The 22,283-nt window shown below is 34.6% G+C and overlaps 1 protein-coding gene across 9 annotated transcripts in view; it reads left to right on the top strand.

Moving 5' to 3' along the window:
* Positions 1-22,283, top strand: part of RYR2 (ryanodine receptor 2) — a 456,533-nt gene that overhangs the window by 398,997 nt on the left and 35,253 nt on the right. For 6 of the 9 annotated variants that reach the window (XM_030034940.1, XM_041128384.1, XM_030034938.1 and 3 more), the window contains 10 exons: positions 1,320-1,419; positions 2,366-2,445; positions 4,315-4,391; positions 5,730-5,803; positions 7,391-7,408; positions 13,661-13,741; positions 14,748-14,836; positions 16,435-16,563; positions 18,588-18,692; positions 21,784-21,865. In XM_030034940.1, the coding sequence (XP_029890800.1) occupies positions 1,320-1,419; positions 2,366-2,445; positions 4,315-4,391; positions 5,730-5,803; positions 7,391-7,408; positions 13,661-13,741; positions 14,748-14,836; positions 16,435-16,563; positions 18,588-18,692; positions 21,784-21,865 (835 nt within the window). The remainder of the gene's footprint in view (positions 1-1,319; positions 1,420-2,365; positions 2,446-4,314; positions 4,392-5,729; positions 5,804-7,390; positions 7,409-13,660; positions 13,742-14,747; positions 14,837-16,434; positions 16,564-18,587; positions 18,693-21,783; positions 21,866-22,283) is intronic. The other 3 variants (XM_041128385.1, XM_030034939.1, XM_030034937.1) reach the window with 1 other exon arrangement.

Genomic DNA, 22,283 nt, shown 5'->3' with positions numbered 1-22,283 from the left:
TGGCTAAATATGAAGCAAAGCTGCCATTTTTTTTTTCCTTTTTGTGCCTCCATCTAGATCTGTCACATAATTTAAAGAAAAAAGAAAGATACAATTTAACCACAGGAGAGCTAATAGTGTGAAAAAAAAACCCTGATGAATTTTGTTTCCGCAGCACGATATTATCAAAGATTTAAGAAACAAATTTGCCAGCCTCGGCGAGAACTCTCTGGTAACAGCATAAATGTCTGTGTTGGTTTGCTTTTGAGTTAAAGGTTTCTTTTTCATTCATTTGAACATATTTCTCTTTTTTACCTCTTCTTTTTTAATTTATTACTCATACCCTCTATTTAGCAAGCCTTCATTTTTTAAACCTCTTCCATCTTCCAATGTCTTTTTTCCGTAACTTGGATGGAAAGTTTATGGCAGCAAAGCTGTCATTCTGGCTACTTCTGCTGCAGCTGTTCCTGCTTTTAGGTCATACATGTTTTGGGCGTTGTGTTTTTGGACATGATACTAACTGATTGTGTCATGTTCTTTTTGAGTAAGCTTTTTACCACGCCATCCGATGGACTCACTGTCATAGGGCTCTATGCAACTTCCATTTTGCAACTTATACTGCTTAGTCATCCTCAATTCTCCAGCAAACTTCAATTAACTTGGTGAAAGTTCAAACTCATCTGGAATTAACTGTGCCTTTATGTTTGCTCTTTATGTTCTTCTTTATGTTTTCGGTAGTAGTTTAAATTATAAAGAACAAACTTCACCATTGCTCAAGCAACGCCATGCAGTATTGTTTGTTGCCGCTAGAGAATGTAAAATATAAAAGCACAGTGTATTCTATCAAATATTCTGTTGGTAGGGTGGGCAATCTATATTGTAATATAATGATATGTTTTGAAAAAAATTCTCAGATGCTTCTGTTACTCTGGTATTCAGCAACAACTTGCAACTCAAGAGCCGCATACTGAGCAGTATGAAGTTATGGTCACGCTATAGAAGATTATTAAGCGTATGAACTGTTGCACAAAAACATGGCACAAAAGTGCGAGCTTTATATATGCAGTATATATATATATAATGAACATGGGCTTTGAACTAACCTAATGATTTACAATTGAGATGATTCTTTTCAGATAAACTGCTAAAAGCATATTAAAGAAAAATACCAAGGGGAGAATATTACTTGAACATGTTAAATATCTGTTCAGTAGCATTGTATGTATTAAAATGGTCCATGATGTTGCCATAGAGCCCATATACTAAGAGAAAACCAAAAACCTTTGGAGAACTGATAGTAACTGAAGTCCTCATCTTAAATGACTGGAATTTTTATTCAGGAAAAAGAAATGGAAAAGCAAAAACTTCTGTATCAACAAGCCAGACTGCATGACCGGGGTGCTGCTGAGATGGTTCTGCAGACAATCAGTGCTAGTAAAGGTAATGTAATCTACGCCACAAAACATATTAAATCTTATTTCTAGTGATCTTTGAAATTATTGTAATTCTTATTGGGCTGCAGATGTTTGGCACTAAAGTTTGCTTTCAAAATGCACCCAAAATTTCAAAAATTATGGAGAGCTAATCCAGAGAAGTATAATAAATAATTCTTATGAGGTTGTTGTTGTTATTATTATTATTATTAATAATAATTTTTCTAGTGATGATAGAGAGGAAGTGTGAAAAAGTTCATAGCTTTAGCAGTATGCAATGACAAAAAGGCCCCCAAATTCTGGGATGTGTACAGTTCTGAAGTAGGTGTAGACTTTGGTCCTTTTTTTTCCCCCCACTCCCCAAATATCTACTTTATTGGTGTATTTTTATAAAACATTTCAGAAGTGTAAATGATGCTCTTGTCCCTTAGACACCATCTTACTCTAAGGTTTGACGCTTTCATTGTCTGTTCTGTGATTTGTTTCTACAGTAGTGATGTTTTAAAAATTCCTGTTTACAAATTTCATTTACTGTAACTAAATGCTTTGGATCACCGTCATTATCTGAAGAAACAGGAAAAAAATATCTAGACTGGCATGCAGAGGAGGCACATTGTTAAACTTGAAATCTAGCTTAAAATTGTGCACCCAGCCTTAAGTCAACTTTTGGATGCTCTAGCGAATGAAATGTGATTTATATCCATTGAGCTCAGTTCTTCCTGTCTTATATCTTGCTGGTTTTGTGTGCTGTGTATGCGTTACACTATGTCTGTAGGCACTCGGGAAGATACTAAGTCACACTAGAGATAGTGAAACAAAAATAGGTCTGTTTTACAAGAGAAACACAAAAGCCTCTCCTGATAAATTACCATTTAAGTCATTGTATGGATAAGTTAATAGAACATTCTTATTTTTATATGTGATCTAAAAGTATATTTTAAAATAATTTTAAGGTGAGATGGGGCCAATGGTTGCAGCTACCCTAAAGCTAGGGATTGCCATCTTAAATGGAGGAAATTCTACCGTTCAACAGGTAAGGTACTAATTTATTTTCACCCATTCTAGTCAGTATAGATCTTTATACCATGGCCATTATTATTGTAGTAGTGCATTATGTAATGTGACAATTTGTCAGATGCTGTTTATCCTCTTACTCTCGTTCCCAGAAGAAAATAGTGTACAAAAGTACCTTGTTTGCTAGTTATATATTTCTTATTCATATATTTATAATTAATCTATAGAATACAAGGCTAGAAGAAATTTGTTTTGCACTTCAGCTAGAAGGGGGAAATATTATGTTAAAGGATTAACTTCTAGAAGAATTCTGTGGGAGGGAAGGATTTCTTGGGAGATTGCCATTGTCCTGTAGCCAGCAGAGCAAAATTGCTGGCCCCCGTCTTCACTAAAAAAAAATGTTATACAACTTCAGAAGTCCTTAGCTTATGCCATGGAGAGTCTTGGTGATAAAAGCAGAGAACCCAGACTTGATTTACTAATCTATAGTAAGACAATGTGGTGAGCAGTGGACAAGTCTGATATATTAACAGTATTCTGCACTGTTGAGGAGAAGTGACTGATACAGAGTACATTCAGTGTTCTGGACTAGTTGAAGATTCCTGAGCCCAGAAGGCTTCATTCCTTCCATTACTGTATTGCTGTAGGACAATTTGAAGAATACAGACAGCTGGGAACAGTTAAGGTCCCAAGTTAAGCAACCACTTATTTAGTTATTTAATCTGAATTTGTAATGCTACGATCTAAATTTTTAAAAATTACTTGATAAAGTCTTAACTAATTAGAATGAAGGAAACAGTTATTAGTATGGTTACAATAATACTAATACTACTAGTCTAAATTACGTACTTATAAAAGCATCAATAATACAGTTAGAATTGTTATTTTTTCAGTTGCCTCATTTCCACCTGTTTTCTCTGGTGTTACGCTCACCTTTCCAATTTTCCTTTAGGTCCTAAGATCAACTCTTCAGACTTCTTTGGGAAGAATGGTATGGGTGGGGGGAGAGGTACAGAAGTGGTTTTGAAAAGTAGTCATCATCATCCTCTGGAGTTCTTTGCTTTGATTACTATGGTGGTGTTGATGAGGGTGTTCTTTTTCTGTGATCTTGGGTCTACTTGGGGTTATGCTGATACATTTTGTTAACACTATTTGCTTATGTGCTCTTTCATTTTGGAGGTTACTTATTATCCATTTTTCCCATTAATTTTGTTATTTGCAAAAAGGGTTTCACCTAATTCACAGTGTGAATTCTTGTAACATTCCTACTAAGATTGATCTTTGAGCATTGTGTTTTTTGTTCACAACTGGGACCTCTGGTGTCATCACTCAACAACACATTGCATTCTAGAATCAGAGTTCACTGCACTGACTAACCTCTCGTTATTGCAATCTATTATCAGATAGGTATTACACATGACAATAAAGCTAAAACAGATTTAAAAAATACACATATGACTACTAATATGCTGTTGCAGCCAAAATAATCTAAACCAAACTGAGGTTATGACGAGCCCAGCCCAGTGCTGAAATGGTAGTGTCAATACAAATTTGTGGCCTAGTAGTGGCAAGATTGTGTTTATATTAAACACTAAATTCTGCTGGCTATGTTGACTTTAGTAACTATCTTTACTTTCAATGTTTTAGGAATGAATATCCAAAATGGATGACCTTCTTTTTTGTAAAGGACATGAGCATTAAATGTTCCTTTTATTTTTGATACCTGGAGTTTTCTCTGCAAGATTCTTTTATCTAATTTGTAAATATTAGAGGTATTTCAAACCACCAGCATCACTAGGAATCTAGAATCCATATAGTATTAAGTTAACTAGATTAACACGTAGTATAAATATTAATTCTCTGCATGAATTATTTGTGTTTACTGCAGAAAATGCTTGACTACCTCAAGGATAAAAAGGATGTGGGGTTCTTTCAGAGCCTTGCTGGTCTTATGCAGTCCTGTAGGTAAGGAAATATCTACTTTAAAAATTTATTATTTTGCATTTAGGTTTTATTCCACAGGATTTACAGTTTTGGAAAGATCCTCTGCATACTTTTTGCAAATACCACCTGGGGACTGTAATGTGCTAGTTTTGGGGTAAAGGACAAGGTGGTGCTCATGGTGTGAAAATCTTCATATGATATGGATCTACCTTGGTAAAAGAGCTCTTTTCACAAATGTTTATGGCATTTGTGTCTACTTGAGATATGCCACAACACAACTCCAGAGTTAGGAGCATTCCTCAGGGACTATTTCTTAACTCTGGAGGTATCCTGTAATCCTGCAGAGACCAGGTTAATGATCAATATTAAGGAATCATAAAGATGTTGGGAAAACCCAACTTTCTTAGAACTATTAATAGGACTTTTTAGAAGGCAGAAAAAGGAATGGAATATTGTGTTTTAATAAACTGTGAAGGTACTGTGACTTTTTTGTCCATTCATGCTTCTTGACAGTTTATATTGATTTTATATATATAAATATATATATAAATGCTTTATATAAAATTCCTAAGAATAAACCATGTCAATAAATAATGTATTAATGAACATAAAACATAGGACTAAAAGGGGCTTCCTGGATCAAGTGATTCCATCTTCTGTTATGTCAAGGGCACCATGTTATATCCTTTTTTCTTAATACTGTCTTTGGCCAAGTTTCATTTTGAAATCAGTGAGGTTTCTTGCCAGCAGAACTACTGCTGTGGTTCATCTACATTCATCTGACTTTCATAAACATTCTTGCTTATGAGCAAAAGTTATCTGTGGCTAGCTGACATGCTAAGCCATGAAAGGCAGAACTTTGCAGATTCACAAATGGAAATATGTAAGAGTATATGTTCCTTAAATCTGTTAGTTGAATACATATTCCCCTTTGGCAGCTTTGGTTTTTCAGAACACGGAGGGAGAGGAACACTGAGTGGAACTAATGACATCATAGTTTCTTAATGGACCTTGCTGCTTGGGATGAACTGGCCTATTATATTAAAGTAGTCAATAATATGGCTTCTTTGTAACCCCTAAAATGTGTATGTATATCATAAACACATACATTCCCTTTTTTTGGTCAATCATAAAGAGCTAAATTCTATTGTCATCAGCAGGGCAAAAGCAGGTTAAGTCTGTAGAGCTGAGTTTTGTAATCTTGCAGCAGACACACGTTAAGCCACTGAAATGTATCTTCTTGACACTAGTATGATTATATACTTAAAGGAAATCACAAATCCTTCTCTATCTTTCACAAAATGAAATATTGCATATATTTAATTAATCACAGGACAAATGTCATTTTTCTCATTGCAGTGTTCTTGACCTAAATGCGTTTGAACGTCAGAACAAAGCAGAAGGCCTTGGCATGGTGACTGAAGAGGGATCAGGTACTATCGATTTAACAGAAATGACCTGTGAACTTCTCTCTTTTACATTTTGCAGAAGCAAGCTGAATTTGAAAGAATCCTGTAAATACATATCTAGATGCTGAAGCTAAAATATGATTCCTAAGAGTGGTTTATATTTAATTGGCCTACCTAAGCCCATGCTTGTCAATAGTAAATCACTAGCATGTGTTGAGTTTCAGAACAGTCTCAGAGGACTCTTACCCATCATTCTGAAGAAGTGAAGACATTACATGTAAAATTGAAAACAGATGCTAGTTATAAACAGCAGTGTTTATGCATGTAAAACATTTCAGAAGTCCCTAACCAGTTCCAGCATAAAATGAAATTAAGAGTTCCCACATGATTTCTTAAACTGTCTTGGCTGGAATGAAAACCAGACAATTTAGTTAAGCCGTAAGTTAAATATTAGAGGTCAAGGGAACTGTATCTGCTGTTTGGAAAAAAAGTCTGCTGGGAAAGCTTTTTCTTTGAAATAATTCTTTTCTGTTTGTCTTTGGGGAAATATTACGAAATTTTCGCTTTACTTTTGCCTTTGAACCAATTTGGCTTTGTACCCTCTATGTTGTCAGTTCACTGTCAATTTCTTTCTTCTGTCTGACAGTAAGTTCTACTACCCCCTTACTGTGATTGTCTGGAAACATTAGGTTCATTCATATGTGACTTAATAGAGCTACCAAAGCACATTTTCTCCCTGTATCTTCAGTATTTTTTACAATGCATTTTTATGTTTAATCCTACAGTGACCTAATCTTTTAACATGTTTTTTATCTTAAAAACAAGGTAAAAAAGCTTGACTGTAAAATCATTATTGCATTTGGGGCTCATAATTCATACCTGCAAAACTGCATATCTCATTGGCTGTTGTGCCTGTAGCTCTTTTATGTGGCGTATTTCTTGAATATTCAACTGCTTGACTCAAATCAATATAATGAACTATTAAATTTGACTGAATGACTTCAAGAACAATCATAAATGCTGCTTCTTCAGAAGTGCTCCCACATTTTAAATTATAGAACAAATCCTGCTAGACTTACATGAGTGAACAAAATAAAGTGAACCCATGTGGATAAAATTTTGTCACAAGGTCATGGATTGAGCATGGATGCAGCTATCTGGCATATAAGGTTTTGGCCATTACTTTCATATTTTACTGAAGATTATTCTGCACAATATTTTGCTCTTTTGGACAACATTTCTACTACTAAGTAATTAAATTTATTGTCTATAATGTTGGATTTTGAAATGGACTCTCAAGATATCGGCTCATTTTTCTTTTGACCACTGCCTCTGTTTCTAGAAATGACTGATTTTGCATGAAATTATAAATAAATCTTAAATGCTGCATAATTGACTCTACCTATATTAGAGTATTTTTGTGCTTCCTCATTGGAGGGACTTTTTTTCTTTTCTGTTTATTTGATCTTTCTCTTTTAGTACAGAACTAATTTTGCCAAAACCAATACTAACTATATTTTGTATTTGCTAAAAACTATTTCTCAACCTTTTTTTTCTTTTTTCCCCTGTTTCTTTTTCTTTGAACTAATTGTCCTGTCCTCCCTTCCTCAGTCATCACTCATGAGCGTGGTAATTATTAAAAACAACTGCCTATTCTTTATTTTTCCTGCTCTTAGCTTTGTGTCAGCACTGTACAGCTCCTGAGCACCATTAGATTTTTTGTTCCTGTAAGACTTAAACTGGTGGGTTCTCTTCTATTATTATTACAATTGCGTATTCCAAAATTCTTGGGTTTTGTGTCAACTCTCCCCACGTTCTTCTTCCCTTTCTCAGGATTTGCACAGTGACTGGCACACTAGATGTAAGAGCAGCAAGCTTTTTTAAACCCTTTTTTTTTTTTCCTGTTCTTTTAAATTTCTTTTCATTTTAGTGAGCCCAGTATTTGCAATGGATGAATGTTTAAAAAAAAAAAAAAAAAAAAAAGTATACCTATACATACACAAAGCCTTGTGCTATAGTCCTCCTGTAGTATTTATGTTGTGTATTGAATGTGGCTTTATCGCTGCATTGATTTGTGCAAGCACAGGAAATCAGTGGTGGATCCAGTGAGGATTTGAGGGTGGTTAGTAAGGAGACAACTTGCCACTGGCTAGGTTTATCTAATGCAGTCAGGAGTTGATACAAGAAAGAGGTGGTGCGTCACTAATTTAGAGGAATCAATAATGTTTACAGGTGGTTCTTCCTTGCTCTGAAAGCTACTTGATGTGTTAAGGTTCCTATATCTCAAAGGTTCCTAACTTCAAGTAAAGGAAGAGCTTTGTAGGAGCAGTTGCCATGAGATGTTCCTGTCGCCATGAGGGATAAGAATTTAAAATACAAAATGTGTATGCCATTCAGCAGAAACAATAAGCTCAAACACAGCAGATATCTTTTCATTAGCCAAATGTTGGGGAGGGGGATGGTCTGGATTTTTACTTGTTTTCTCAGTGGAAATTTTTATTTGGCAGACTAACAAAATTCTACACTTAGCATCATGTTTTTTTGTTTTCTTTGTTACTGAGCAGCAGCAATGTCAAGATACGGTAATCACACTATGTCAAAGATTTCTTGGCACAAAGGGATAATATTTGCTAACAGCACCCTTTTTATGTATTAACGTCCAGCTATTGAAAATTCAAGAAAACAGAACAAAGCAAAGTCAAACCAAAACTTTTCCTTTCCAGGGTTACATTATTCTTGATATTATGCTACTTTCAAATAATAGTATTTTTTTGTATTATGAAGCACACCTTTTTCAATTCATTGAAAAGTAGTTTACATAAGAGCTGTAGATGTACTGGTATTAATACCTGATAGCATTATGAAAGCCCAGCCAGTGTGTCTGTGGGGAGACTCCCGTAGTGAACAGTTTCAAAGTATCCTAGATTTTATGGGATACCTGAGATCATATGTCTGTTTGGAATCCTATGAATAAACATCTGTAAATACTGCAAAGAAAGTACCAAAGATGTGGAAATGTTTTCTCCCATTCCTTTTTTTGAGGGAGATACTTACTCCAGAACTAATTAATTACACCTCAATTAAAGATAATTTTATTGATTTCCAAGGGAATGATGGGATATAAAATGTGCACTGTAGCCTGTTTCTCATGTCATCTGAATCTGATGCAGAAGCATATTAATGAGTAATTGTCATTGAGTTTATGACTTATAAGCCTGAAACTATTCTTGCCAAAGTCAAAGAAAAACTGCTGTTGACACTTATGGGAATAGAGTCAACTTTTCCTCAAGGGCAGTGCTTGTTTCAGGTCCCATGTCCACCTTGGCAATACATAGAAAGCCCTGTACTGAGTCAACATGGATGTGAGATTTATTGCTCTATTCCAACTGTTTCTTTGTGCTGTCCGCATCGTAAGCTCCTTGTCCTGATTTTCCTCTGACTGGTACTACCTTCCCTTTCCAAACCCTGGAACCCCCACTGGTAACAACATTGATGGTTCTTTAGCCAATGTGTTTCTTACTTGTTTTTGTGATGTACTCAATGTTGTTTCTTCTGTATGTATTTTGTTTTGATTGTTCTATTTCCTTTTCAAAAAAGGGGGGTTCAAACCCAAAGACATGTAGAAATGCTTATTATCTTGCAATGGTTTTTCATTTTTCATTTAACACTCATACTCTATGCTATTTCACTGTAAGTTACAAAAATCTTGAAAGTGCAATGTTTTTCTCATTGGAGAGACTTGTTTTACTTATATGAAGTAAAAAATTTAAGATTTAAATTTACACTTAGATTATTTTACCTTTTTTTCCCCTTTTTGTCAGGAAAGCTCTTTTTTTATTTTTAATCTTTTAATATTGTATCATGGCATTATTTTGTTTCTCCATAAGTTCTCAGAAGGCTTATTTTAATAAAATACAATTTTAGAATGAAATTTGATCTGATAGTAAGCCTTAAAGGACTTTCTATTAAACTGACTGAGAGTGGTACACATGCCATATAATAAATAGCTATAATGAGGGTACACATCAGGGCTGTTTTCAGCCATTAATAATGTGAAATCAATAAGTATGCTTTTGTCCTTCACCAACCTAGTCACACTTAAAGTGGATGTTTAAATTTGTATGATCCACTGTAGCCTACACTGGAGGGGTGTTTTCTGCCTTTATATCACTGTATTTGAAACAGTGTTTGCATTGAAAAGGGAACTTAAGTAGCTTCACTTCAGAGAAATTCTTACATGTAACTCAGTGAGAAAACAAGTGCTTTTCTTATTTGAATCAGATTATCGAGAATTCAAAGGCATGCAGCAGTCACAATCCAACCCGATATTGCCCAGGTTTTGTGATAAGAAGAAAGTCACTTGGTTTATCATAGGAGAGCTTTGCTCTTGCTTAACAGCAACCAAGAAGGAGCCCTGTTCCTTTTTGAAAGCTGAAAGTATTTGTATATTTCTGTAATATGTAGCATCAGACCAATGTTTCTGAGCAGTAATAGAAGTCAGATCTTTTCCATTCAGTTTAAAAAAAAAAAAAAAAAAAGAGAGAGAGAGAGAGTTATTAAACTTGGACAAATGCACTTTCAAGGAAAAAACCTATGTATTTCATTTTTCATTTGATCTTATTTTCATTTCCTACACGTGATACCTCTGTTCCTATACATCACAAACACAAGCTACCAGTTTTGCAAAAACTACAGGCTTAAAGCCTTCATGTGTGTAGCCATATCATTTACATACAGCATGAGCAATGGCAGCATTTTAACGTCTAAGCAAATATATGCCAGAATATACATCATATCAACAGAAATTAAAGAACATGGTTTCGTGACAACCTAAGTCATACTATATGCAGTGTGTATGTTTGTAAGTGCATTATCTATGCAAATCTTTGTGTGTACTGGCATGAATTTGTGTGCACAGCAGCAAAGGTTGTTCTCTTAGATTTTATAGAAAGAAATGGTTCTGTACTTCAGTTCTGTAGTTGCCAGTGAGACACCTCTTGCAGATAGTAAATAACATCTGAAAATTAAAATTCCTGTCAATACCAACATTGGTTTTAATCAGATTTTGATCAGCTGTAGAAATTGAAAACCAGGATTATTTTAAATCTTAGTGTGGCCAAGCTGTTTGAAACAGGGGTTTTTTTGCTTCGTTTTGAAATATGTAAAAATATTTCCAAAAGGAATGGACCTTTCAGTTTATGTGAAATGATATACCTAAATGCCTTCTGATTTTGCAGAATTTTGCAATAACTTGTATTCATTTTGTGATTTCTTTACACTGAAGCTAGTTAAAAGACCCTTCCAAACCTTGCCAGTATTAAAACAGGGATTTATTTTATAAAAACTCCTAAATTTCAGTGGGTGTACTAAAAGCCAGAAGATTACTTCATTAATTAATCTGTGTAATCATTTTAACTTGAGACGTGTTTTCCCTCTTGTTCTGAAAAATCTTGCTTGATAAGAGGGCAAGAAAAATAGAGGTGGAAAAATATTAAACTGTAATTTATTCTGTAGTCCTATTCATACAAATGGCTTCGTTTCAATGATATCTTGATGTGCAAGAAATACATGGTCGGGCCCTTTATGGGCTTGATTTTTCCAACCGTAATACATCAGCAATTTTCCTTGTGAGTTATTTTGTAAAATCACAGCAGTCAAGTTACCCACATTGCATATGTGAAGGTACAGGCTCCACCAAATATTTGGCTTTCTGTAATGCTTATTTTTGCAAAATATAAATATTCATCTAGATCAACAAAGCTTGTGACTCCAAGCGTAACTGTAAGCATGACAGGAGTTCAGTTAAATTAAAAAAAAAGAAAGTGACTAATCCTGCAGGATATGCTATACTCTGGCCTTTGGCCAGCAACATGGGAAAGTATCTTGCACAGCTGAACCTGCATATAATGTTGAATAATATAATTTTAAATGCACAGGCACCTCTTGATTTTGCCTTCTTGCCTTCTCTGGCATATATTGTATGTATACATTAATCAGCACTGACAGAAACACTCATTTATTTTTCATTGTTTAATTAGCTGAAAGGGTTTTCAGTCTTCTGTGACTGAAAAACTATATGTCTGGTATTTATATCTGGGACGGAGAAAAATGTCATGGAATGTCATGTATAGTATTTGGCTCATTCTTGGAGAAAGAATTGCATATTGTTTGCCACTACCATAAGTACTCATCTGGAATTAGGAGGAAGAGCATTTTACCTTTTCCTACGTGTTGGCATATACTTTGGAGATATGTGCTTTTAATACCAAACAGTATGTCTTGATGGCAAGAGTGAAATTCTGTACTTTTAAAATATTCATACTAGTTTTCAAAATGCTTTTGCTTCCTAATCCTACCATTGTACTGAAGCTTCTCACTATAAAATTCACAGGCTGTGGATTGATAACTCCATTAGCTTGAACTTGTTCATGACTATGTAAAGTTAAACTTCTGATCATGTTCATGTTTAAATATATTCCAAATTGTACTAAATACTGTTTACAATTCAGCTATAATAATATAATGATAACAATAGAATAATTTATAAATGTAGACATTATAATTGGGGTTATCCACCAATATAACAGTATGTCAGTGATTGTTACTATAATTATGATTGTCTATAACCTTTTTGAAAAAAGCTTTTTTTTTTTCTTTAAAATTTTAATTAATTTCCTAACTCTTTTGGTTTCCTTCTGTTCATGCACTAGAAATACTGTCTTTGTAGACATGGGATTTTGAAGTTCAGATAAAAGCCTAAAATATCTCCCCATTAAAAAAAAATCTTCCAAATTCTTTTGCAGTTTGCTAACATTTTTACCTCCTTTCCTTTTGTTGTCCACAAATAGCACTTGGCTGCATATTCAGATGATGTATATTCTTAAAAAGTGGAACTTTTTATGCCTTCCATTTTTGTTGCCGTACACATTCCAAATACTTTTCCAAAGTCCTAAATGGGAATTTCCTTACTTTCAATAGGTGGCCCTTATTGTTTTGAACACCTATGTTGTTGTCTTCCTGTGTCATTTTATTAGCTGTTCTACGTTTTCCTCAGTTGTGATTTTTTTCGTGGGTGAATGGTTGTTTTTCCTCTTCACATGTCAGTGTACAAAGTTAACTGTATGTACTGATGTAATCAAAATAATTGTGTGTTAGTTGACGGCTTTTTACTATGCTGTTTCCTGTGAAGAATCAAGAAAATAATTTGAAGCTTTATACATTTGTATATTAGGTATTTACGAAAAAATGAACTGAAGGGCCTAATTCAGTAAAGCACATTGGTATTTGTTATAGTTCATCATAAGTTTATTGCTTTATTTTGTCAGGGGAGACAAATGCCCAACATCCATTTTGCGTCAGGAGCAGACAGGTGCTAAATCCTCAAATATTTCAGCCTGAATAATTCTTGAGAATGCACAGAGCTGTAAATTTCATGGGTTATTTTAGAGTATTTTAAAATCTAATAGTTTATTTGAGGAATGATTTTCATTACTTTTCGATTAAATATCTTTCCGTATTTTTAAGTACCTTGTTTTGTGATGAATGGGAACTAAATTAATCCAGTCCTAACCTTTGTATGTAATGCAGCAATCATGCCCAGCAATGTCAAACAAGAATGTATATCATGGATTACTTGTAAAATGTTGCCAAGCTCATGCTGCCATATTTATAAATCAAAAGTTAAGTTTCATAATTTAATTTTTTTTTAGCCAAATAACTATCTGCCAAGCACAAGTCATATGTGCTTCAGATAGATTGGTGGTTATAAATTTTCTCTCCCCTTCTCTCTTTCTTAAAATTAAATATAGAGATTTTCTTCAGGGGTTGTGGGGTGTTACTTGGCAGCCTGTGATAATCTGCTTCCCTCTGGCCTTTCTACAGGAGAAAAGGTGATGCAGGATGATGAGTTCACCTGTGACCTCTTCCGCTTCCTTCAATTGCTTTGTGAAGGACATAATTCAGGTTTGTGGGCAGGCTGCCAGTCTGCTAAGCCAAGGTGATGGTAACTAAAGATAAAAGCTCTTCATTGCTGAAGGTTTGGCAGCCTTTGTAAAATATTATGAAAGGTGGAGTAGCTGCTAGACTCTCTGGGAAAAGAAAATATTTATGTGGAATTAAATTGCCTTTTTTTTAAATCAGCTTTAACTTTGTAGAAAAGATAATGGTTTCCAAAATGATGAGGTTTGGATCTTGACCTTATAGGAAAGGGAAATTTATATAGGAAAATGTACATGGTTTACAGCTTCTGGACAGTGAAGATTCAGAGGAAAAATATAACAGGAAGGTATATTTATTGTTCTTTGGCATTTGTATGCTTTCTGGTGTGCACTATGTGGCACTAATGTCAGTTAGAATTGTATGTGAAATTGCAACATACACAATACCTTTCTTGAAGAAGTAGCATCTATTTTAAAAATATAAAGCCAAATTAAACAAATACATGATATTAAGTGTATTTTTATTATTAAGTACATTTCCCTGTGTTCTCCCTGTCATTATTAGGGAAGAAAAAGAAGAAGAAAAAGAAAAAAAAAAAGATAATTTTTTTTAGCTGTTGGGCATATTTGTGACTTTGTAATCAGGAATTCTATAATTACGCTATTTAATTTTGCTTTTGCTTAACAAGATATATACTAGGTGTAATTATGTTGATATTGATGGAGTTCTAGAGATGTAAAATTAGTCATAAATGAGGTGAAATTAAGACCAAGTTAAAGTTCTACAAGTGAAACAGATAATCAAGCTTCTGGCTTCAGAAGCTCACTGGTATGTGATCTCTACAATGAAATGCTAATACTCTTAAAACAGTTTGTGGCAAAAAAAAAAAAAAAAGAGTTAAAAAAAAATCCATTCCTTTAAGCTTCCTACTTTCCCAGGTCATGTTAAATCAGAATTAATTTGCAGGAGTAGTTTTGCGAGTCACTAACACTTCAATACTTTTAAATTAAAATTTTATTTGAATTTTTAGATTTTCAGAATTACCTGAGAACTCAGACTGGTAACAACACAACTGTTAATATTATCATTTCCACTGTGGATTACTTATTAAGAGTTCAGGTAGGTTAACTTATATACTAATTAAGTAGATGACAATAATGACTTGCATCTATACGATATTTACAGTTTTTAAAAAAAATGTATTTATTTTTATCATAAAGCAGAAGCTTGTATGTGGAGATTCTGAATTTCTTAATTTCTCTGGAAATTGCTTCAGCAACACATGGTTTGCTGCCACAAAAGTTCTGTTTACAGCAAAGTCAAACTTCATGCTTATCACAAAATGTTCAGTTTTATTAGAGGAGAACATTTATTTGTCATGACATTTATTCTGGTCACTGTAGCCCATGTTGATGAGAGAGGCTGTAATTCTCTACTGGTTACAGTTCTTTAAGAGTTGTTATTTTGTACTGAGAGAGTCAAAGGTGACAGAAGTGTGAAAGACTGATTTCAGCCATTATATGCAAGAATGCAATGGAGTCTGTTAAACAAGGAGAGCAGGCAGAAGGTAGATACATGCAAAGTGCATCAGTGAATACCATTACCCAGTTGTTGACTGAGACTACCCTGTGACTGAAAAGTGGTTTGTGCTGTTCAAGCTTCAGCCAGCTGCTTTTTCATCCATGTTCTGGTTTAGTGTGAACACTGGGCTGCTGTATGGATAGTCATGGGATGACATGGAGTGAAGCATAAGAACAGTCCATCATTTTCTAAAGAGGAAAACAAAAAAAGCAAAAAGAAAAAACAAAAGCAGAAGACTATATTAAAAACCCTTCAACTCTCTCATTTGAATTATCTCCCTAATCTTTAAATATGAAAACATTACGTTGTCACAACTCAGTAGAAAGTAATGAAAAAAAATCTAACTTGTTTCTAGATTGGAGCATGTGAAAGACATGAAAACATATTTTGTGATAAATGTTAATCATTTTTACCTATTATTCTCTTCTTTCTGAAAATCACTGTGCATGATAGTATATTCTGTTCTGTGTTTTTTTTAATTGATCTAGTTAAGTTTTCCCTTTAGCCATTTATTTATCGGGTCTGAGAATCGCAAGCTTTGAAAATTGGTGGGTTTTAAGTTGCTGCAGTTATCAACAGTGCTTTTTATCCCTACGCATTCTGTAGAAGTTGCAGGGACAATACAATGATTTTCATTCCATTGCTTGCTTTGTTGAAACTTTAATAAGTTCACCTTTGAGGAAGATGGAAAAAGGAATCATGCACAGAAAGCAACATTTGCTCCCACTATAGACTAGGTGTCAAGCATGCAGTATAAAGAGAGATTGTTTAATGAATAGCATGCAGCATGGTAGTACTACTGAGTACTCCTTTTCAGAATACAGGCGGTTGTGTTTCTAAGAGAAGATACCAACAGATCTAATTTTTTTTTTTTAATTTTATTTTGAGGTTTGCTGTGGAGTTTTTTAATTATTTATTTCGGTTTATTTGTTTTCCTGTTGATTCCCTTGAGGTGAAAGTACAATTCTTGAAGTAATACTTGAGAATCATTGAGGGGGTCATTTAAAACCTTTATAAACTAAATACTTTTCAGAACTAGAATGCTATATAATGTTATTTTTCTTATCTTGATGATCAACTGGTTAGAGGCAGTTTGATTACATAATCCCTTTGTGCTTCTCACAACTGTTTTTTAGGAATCCATTAGTGATTTCTACTGGTATTATTCTGGGAAGGATGTTATTGATGAGCAAGGACAACGAAATTTTTCCAAAGCCATCCAGGTTGCAAAACAAGTTTTCAATACTCTTACGGAGTATATCCAGGTAAATTAGTTTCACTGAAATTTTATGGATTTAAAGGAAAATGAATCATACTTTTGGCATGTAGGCATAATGTAGCTAGATATAACATGGATAGAAATATAATACAGATGCATTTATGCTTCAGCATTATTTTAGTGCATTTATTTAAGTAGGAAGTGAAGTTTTGAAATATATATATAGCTGTCACTACTCTTTTGGAATCTTAGAAATTTGGTGAAATTTACATTTATTGGTAAATAATCGTCCTTGGTTGTATGCAAGATCATAGAGGTTTTTTTGTTTTGTTTTGTTTTTAATTTGGCTTAGACTGCAGCAGTGTTACCCTCTTTAAAGTCTTCACTTTTAATCCATTGAGAAACTAAGGTGAACATGAAACATAGTTGCTATTTAGTCAACAGAACATTAGATAGATTGTATTTTGTGTTAGGATTAAGGCTGTTGTAAGGCATCAATGCTGTATTTGAAATACTGAAGTCACACATTACATTTGAGAATTGTAGAGATGTACTTGAGGTGTACTGTGCAACAAGTGAGATTGGGATCAATTCTGTCAAAATAGCAATATTGCAGTTCTTCCATGATATGTTAGGAATTCAGTGTAATTTAGTTCTTAACTCCTCATGTAAATCAGTCAACAATATTACAGTTTGTTTCTGCATATAATAAGAAGGTTAGAGAAAATCTCGTTAGACTATTAGGTGTCTAGTATATTATTTTCATTCAAATGCAAATAATTTTTACGAAAATAGTGTTTTATAGTTTGTGAGGATGAAATGTGATAGAATAGGACTGAATAGGACTGAGTAGAGGCAGCTTATATACATGTGTGTACATGTATTTAATGTATACATACTTGGCAAATTACAAGTAGCGTTGTTAGATGGTAAAGATTTTATGCGTTATCCTTCGAGTCTTCAAAACATTTTGTATTCCTGCTTCTCAGAAGCTGGAATTTTTGGAATAATATTCTTTAGCACTGTTCTACAACAGCCAGAATATGCCAGGGAATAAAAAAAATCCAGAGACTGATTCTCTAATCCCTTATGCCAATTTTGCGTTAACCTTCTATAAAGTTATTCCTGATTTACAGAACTACATAGGGAAGAATCAGCTTGAAGATTTGTACACCATTAGCATTTGCAGTTTAAAGCTGCAAGAAGATATACTTTTTGTGGTTCTGTATTAGTAGATTGGGAGTTGCTAAACTGGAGGCAGAATAGTTACTAGGAATATGCATTACTTACAATCAGTGAGTGGTGTTATTAAATAGATAATTCTATTGTCCTGATTTCAGCTGGGATAGAATTAACTGTCTTCCTAGTAGCTGGTACAGTGCTATGTTTTGAGTTCAGTATGTGAAGAATGTTGATAACACTGATGTTTTCAGTTGTTGCTAAGTAGTTTTTAGTCTAAAGTCAAGGATTTTTCAGCTTCTCACGCCCAGCCAGCGAGAAAGCTGGAGGGGCACAAGAAGTTGGCACAGGACACAGCCAGGGCACCTGACCCAAACTGGCCAACGGGGTATTCCATACCGTGTGACATCACATCTAGTATAGGAACAGGGCGGGGAGTGGGGGCGGGGGGAATCCCTGCTCGGGGACTAACTGGGTGTCAATCAGCACGTGGTGAGCAATTGCACTGCGCATCATTTGTACATTCCAATCCTTTCATTATTGCTGTTGTCATTTTATTAGTGTTATCATTATCATTATTAGTTTCTTCTTTTCTGTTCTATTAAACCATTCTTATCTCAACCCACGAGTTTTACTTCTTTTCCCAATTTTCTCCCCCATCCCACTGGGTGAGGGGGGAGTGAGTGAGCAGCTGCGTGGTGCTTAGTTGCTGGCTGGGGTTAAAGCACAACATCTATGTATGTTTAATTTTTCATAGCAGTTTCTAAAGGACAGCCCCAAGCTATGCACTGCCTGTATATCTTCCTTCCTGTTTTTGTTGAGTTTCTTGCAAATAAATTCTGCTTTTCTTTTTTTTTTTTTTTTTTTTTTTTTCTGTTCCCTGAACAATAGGGGCCATGTACTGGGAATCAGCAAAGCCTGGCACACAGCAGGCTCTGGGATGCTGTGGTTGGTTTTCTTCATGTGTTTGCCCACATGCAGATGAAGCTGTCTCAGGTATCTTTTTGGTTTACTTTTTCCTTTTTAAGTTAGTAATTTTTTGTAAAAGATAAACAGACTTGTTAATATGTTCGAGTCATTAATAACAACAGTTAATAGCAGAAATGTGAGGAAAAGTAAGAGGCAGAGGTGATAGAATACAATAGTGTTGAGGGAGTAAATTACAAAATTGTAGTGGGTGTGAATAGCAGGCCTGTAATTGGATTACTGGTCACAGGCACAAAGCTGATTAGATCAAGCTGCAAATGAAGCATATCACCAATATTCAGAAAACTAGCCAATTCCTGTCTTTCATAACAAAGTTCTGTCACAGTGCTTTCTGCAATTTTGCACGAGCCTTTTATGCAAGGCCTGTCTTCATTGATGTGTCCTGCATTGAACCCTAGTTCATCATTGTTGAACCCTAGTTCAACACATGTCTGCATCTAAGCCTTTTCTACTCTTAGTAGAGAAAGAGAGTAACCAGACCTTAGAATGGGTGAGTTGCTTTTGGATGTGAATACTCATTTCCTAAACTATAGAAGTAGCGTAGCGGACTGGCATAGACAGCTCTTTAGGTTAAAATCAGGTGAGAAAATCCTATCCTTAAGCAGTACATTTTTCAACTTAGCTTTTAAAAACAATTGAGCATCTTAATTGAATGTAGTGATTTTAAATTTTTTACATAATTGGACTTTCTCAGAGAATGAGTGTCATAAGCTTGTAAAGGTTTTAGTTAAGAAATACAGGTCTGAAGGCTCTGAGGTTTTTAGATTTCATTATTTGGCTCCAAATGTAAGTATTCTTTGCATCAATTAAAGTAGTCTTGCTCAAATGATTTTGCTCCCTGCCCTTGGGACTTTCTGGCTGAAAGGCTGATTGCTTAGATTTGTAGACTTTGTGCTACAGGTATGCTTCTCATTCTTTTTGGCTAAATAAAGGTCTTCTTTCAGCAAATGGCATGACAGTGAAAACTGTTTTTCAAGAGTGATGCATTGAATTTCTACTGAAGTGTATTTATAAAGTGCCTGTAGATACTGTCCTGGTTGTGGAACATCTTTGTTAACTTAAGTATTGAAAAAATAGTCAATGTTTGGGTAGGCCATAGTGGTGGCTATTGTGCTTTCTTCCTGTACCACTAAAGCAACATGGAAAGCAGTAGCTAAGTAGTTACTGACAGCAAGTCAAACACATGGTAGCTACGTGTTGATTGAGAAATATGACGTGGCTACTGGCAAGATTTCTTTTTACAGTACTGATGAGTTTATAGTCTTGTGCCCAGAGTGGCTTCATAGCATCTTTTAATTACTGCATCTAGAAGATAATGATACTCATCCTACCACTTCCGAGAGAGCCAAGAAGCTTTGCAAAACGAGATCCATTGTAGTGTGTGGAGTTACTCATAGTGTTCTGTGGGATGACAGAAACACAGTCTACTCCAAATGTATGATAAATAGTGATGGTGTGTTTCTGTTGTGTGGACCTCAAGCTCTTGGCTTTTGAGAGCTCCTTCAGGGGGCCAGCAGAGCCTTGGGAAAGACCGGAGTAGACATGGACTCTTTTGTTCATTTCTATTTATTGCAAAAATATATTAATGAGCTTTTCAGATTCTATGAAATACCAGTTTTCAAAGGTGTAGAGTGTGGCTAAATGGATTTATAAGGAGTTGCCGTATGGCTTTTGTCTGTAAGAGGGGCCTGCCTAGGCTAAGTATTTGGGTTTTGTGGTAAATTGGGAGTTTCCAGAGCACTTTTGGAGAATATTTGAAACAAGATTTAAATAGGAACAAAACTAAATCATTGTTTTGTTTGGTGGTTTGGTTTTTGGGGTTTTGTTTTGTTTGTTCTTTTTTTTTTTTTTTTCATTCTGTAGTCTTGTACTAGGAAGCAACAAGGTGATATTGGTAATACTTAAGAAATCTCTGTAAGGCTGAGAATGAAAGTAAAATTTTCAATCTAAGTGAACAAAGATCCATCCAGGTTGTAAGCAACTTTTGAAGTAAGAAAGTTTATAATGAAAAATTACAAGACAAATCAATTAGAAATCTTCATTATTTCCAACCTGTGCTGTTTTCAATCCAAGATCCAAATTGCCATAAAGTACCTTGAGTCTGTTGTACTAATCACTGAAGTCCAGCAATGCTCGAGTATGCCTTAACAATGGCATGATGCAACAATGTATCACTGAGGAAGAAATTAAGTAGTTGAATAAATCTATCCAGATAGACTTAAGGTTGAAATCATTGGCAAGCAAAATAGTAAACTTGATAAGCCGAATGAGATAAAGATGGCTAAAAGTGTCAATATCATGTCTATTTAAGGATATACTAATGGAACTTTATTAATAAATATTCTGAAATTTTATTTCAACTTTTCTTTCTCCCCAAAAAAGTTCAGTGGCCTATAAAGGAATCGCTCACTTCGAATCATGTTACACTTTGAGCTCAATGTGCTGCTACCATTGTTGTTTTTACAAGTCTTCATAGCTGTAAACTTGATTACACCAACAGCAACAATATTTTAGCTCACATGAAACATTAGAGGCATCATCTGTGAGCTTGACATATCCAGTTATTGCTTTAAATTTTTTCATCACCTTCAGTTTTCACTTTGTCTTTATTAAATTACTGTCTTCTAAACAGATGATTGTGTAAATGTTTGATCCTGTAAATCATAGAATCATAGAATGGTTCGGGTTGGAAGAGACCTTAAAGATCATCTAGTTCCAACCCCGCTGCCATGGGCAGGGACACCTTCTACTAGACCAGGTTGCTCAAAGTCCCGTCCAACCTGGCCTTGAACACTTTCAGGGATGGGACATCCACAGCTTCTCTGGGCAACCTCTGCCAGTGTCTCACCACCCTCACAGCGAGGAATTTCTTCGTAAACTAATCTAAACTAAATCTACCCTCTTTCAGTTTAAAACCATACTTTAAATCTACTGTAAGGAATCAAGCAATTAAATGTATTTTCACTGTATTACCAGCTTTGACACTACTAGCTTCTTAATTTATAAGTCTCATTTTTACAGGGAGAAATATGCATGCACATATACAAATGTCAAAGAAGTCAATAGATATCTTATTATATATATTGTGTTCATTATTTAGGATTCCAGTCAAATTGAATTACTGAAGGAATTAATGGATCTTCAGAAGGATATGGTTGTCATGTTGCTGTCTATGCTGGAAGGTAGTCAAAATTTAATTTGAAACCCTCTTTCACAGTTGTTCTAGCAAAGTTTTTACCTTTGTGATTTTCTTCATGTAAGAAATAATGCTCCATTTTCCTTTGGGTTTTTAATTATCATGTCTCAATCGTGAGAAGAGCTGTTAGGTCTTAAAGTGAATAGGAGATTTATATAGTGTCATTGATACAGTTTATATCAATTCTGAATGTCAGATTTGTATAAAATCCATCTCTCGCAGAAGTTTTACTTTGTTTCCATGAACCTGGCTTCTCTTTTGGCTTAGGTGAAAAGTTTTTTTTTACTATTGAAGTTGGAATCCTGAGTTCTAGGAACTGAACCATTTATCAGTCATTTTATTAACACCTTTACTATATTGCATTTGTTTTGATAGTGATCTTAGCCTTAAAGAACAGGCTTTGA

Source organism: Aquila chrysaetos, chromosome 13 (genome assembly GCF_900496995.4).
Source record: "Aquila chrysaetos chrysaetos chromosome 13, bAquChr1.4, whole genome shotgun sequence".
Classification (NCBI taxonomy): Eukaryota; Metazoa; Chordata; class Aves; order Accipitriformes; family Accipitridae; genus Aquila; species Aquila chrysaetos.
The sequence above is the reverse complement of the archived record's forward strand: the minus strand, read 5'-3'. Positions and strand labels throughout refer to the sequence as shown.